The 1,853-nt window shown below is 37.9% G+C and overlaps 1 protein-coding gene across 1 annotated transcript; it reads left to right on the top strand.

The window, feature by feature from the left end:
• The first annotated feature begins 1,304 nt into the window (after nt 1-1,304).
• LOC143865484 (uncharacterized) lies at nt 1,305-1,853 on the top strand. The gene has a single exon (XM_077375825.1). The coding sequence runs from the start codon at nt 1,305-1,307 to the stop codon at nt 1,851-1,853; it is 549 nt and encodes a 182-aa protein (XP_077231940.1).

Genomic DNA, 1,853 nt, shown 5'->3' with positions numbered 1-1,853 from the left:
GAGAGAATGTGTGTCGGTAATCCAAAATATGGTAGAACATGTATAAGTTAATACCCAAGGAACTTACTGGACAATATTAATATGAGAGAATATAGACAAGTTATTAACTTATATTGGTAGAACATGTATAAGTTAATACCCAAGGAACTTAACTGGACAATATTAATATGAGAGAATATAGACAAGTTATTAACTTATATCCAAGGTTTTAAATTTTAATTTTGGAATGCGTTTCGGTCCTCACCGAAACCGAAATTTCGGCCAAAATCAGACGAAACCAATAAAGTAGTATTTTATCTTGTCCTAAATTTTTGGCCGAAATTTCAGTAATTTCGGGAGAATATTAAAGAACATCTAAATTCCAAAATTTTCTGATTTTCATTAAATTTCCCAAAATTTCGATCAAAATTTCGAAATTTAAGTCGAAAGTTTACACGATATTGGTTTCGTCCTAGACCGAAACCCGAAATTTCGGATTTTGGTTGAAATTTAAAACCTTGCTTATATCTAGGGAAAACACCTAATATCAATAAAATTTAAGGTACGTGCACAAGTTCCTTGGTAAATTATAGTTTAATAAAAAAATAATTAAAAAATCTCTTTGGGTTAAACATTGTTGACAGAAACACTATCAATGGAAAAATGATCCTTTCAAGCTCCTTATATAGGTTTTTTAAGCAGAAATCCTCCAACATATTTTAAATTGTTTGTATTTTTTTAATTGAATTGTAAAGAATTAATTGAATTAATAGGGAAATGAAATAGGGTGAGCACCCCAACGATTAAGAAGATCGTAACCATACAAAGAATCAAAAATAAAAATCATGCAAGAAGTAAAGAAAAAAAATCTAGGAGGAGGGAAATAAAACACTTCCAACTCCGCCCAACTTTAGGTAGCCTATGCTCTCTGCTCCCAATCATGATTTATGGACGGCCAAATTTCCCTATTGTTACATATCCCTTACCATCCTTGCTGTAGGTCATGCATCGATACAAACCGAAAGCTAGGCGACATTCTTAGTTCTTACCCAAGAGATGGTTAGGGTTAGAATCTTGACGAAGAGGAAGTAAGGGGACTAATGTAAGACGCTCTTACCAAGGAAATTAAGGATGGAGATTCCATGGAGAAGATCTGGGCTAAGCAAGGAGGATGGAAATATTCGGATGTCTAAATCTACCACAACGTTTTGGGGCGTTGTTGGCATTTCCTTCTATGTTCTTTTCTTAAGCCATTTGCATGGCGGCAAGAGAGAGAGAGAGAGAATCTCTATGACATTCCCTCTAAAAGGAACCAAAAAGTTGCAATGCACTTCAACTTCAAACTCTCCCCAAAAATAGCTGAGCCAAGAATCTGTTATTGGATCCCTCCAAATAACCTAGAATTCAAGCTAAACACAGACGCCTCCTTAGAACCTGGAGGTGGGGGGATCGGAGGCCTTCTCCGTGGCTCTCATGGACTGTCCCTTGCAATGTTCTTGGAAAATATAGCTAAGCAGGAAATCTTTGAGCTTGAATTCGATGCAGTTGCTAAAGGATTGGAGCTCTCCATTGCCATAGGCATCCAATCACTGTGGATAGAATCTGATTCAAATTTCGTTGTTGATATTATTAAGGGTACTGCCACTGCGCCATGGACAAAGAGACCCCTATTGCGCAAGATAAGAAATCAGCTCCTCCTCCTCCACAGTTGGAGAATCTCCCATGCATTGAGAGAAGCAAATTCAGCCGTGGAGTTTCACTCCAAAAGAAGCTACCCCTGCAAAGGGATCTTCACTGACCCCTCTTTGGCCCCCCCATCCCTCCTCAAGATCGTTGATGAAGGCAGAAATGGGACCCCCTACACAAGGCTGTAA

The sequence above is a fragment of the Tasmannia lanceolata genome, unplaced genomic scaffold (assembly GCF_043159265.1).
Source record: "Tasmannia lanceolata isolate RefF3 unplaced genomic scaffold, GAP_Taslan_0.1 ptg000003l, whole genome shotgun sequence".
In the NCBI taxonomy this organism is placed as follows: domain Eukaryota; kingdom Viridiplantae; phylum Streptophyta; class Magnoliopsida; order Canellales; family Winteraceae; genus Tasmannia; species Tasmannia lanceolata.
This window is presented reverse-complemented; position numbering and strand designations above follow the sequence as displayed.

Bases quoted from the DNA above. Each gene is read 5' to 3' on its own strand.
- LOC143865484 (XM_077375825.1), top strand. From the start codon at position 1,305: ATGCACTTCAACTTCAAACTCTCCCCAAAAATAGCTGAGCCAAGAATC.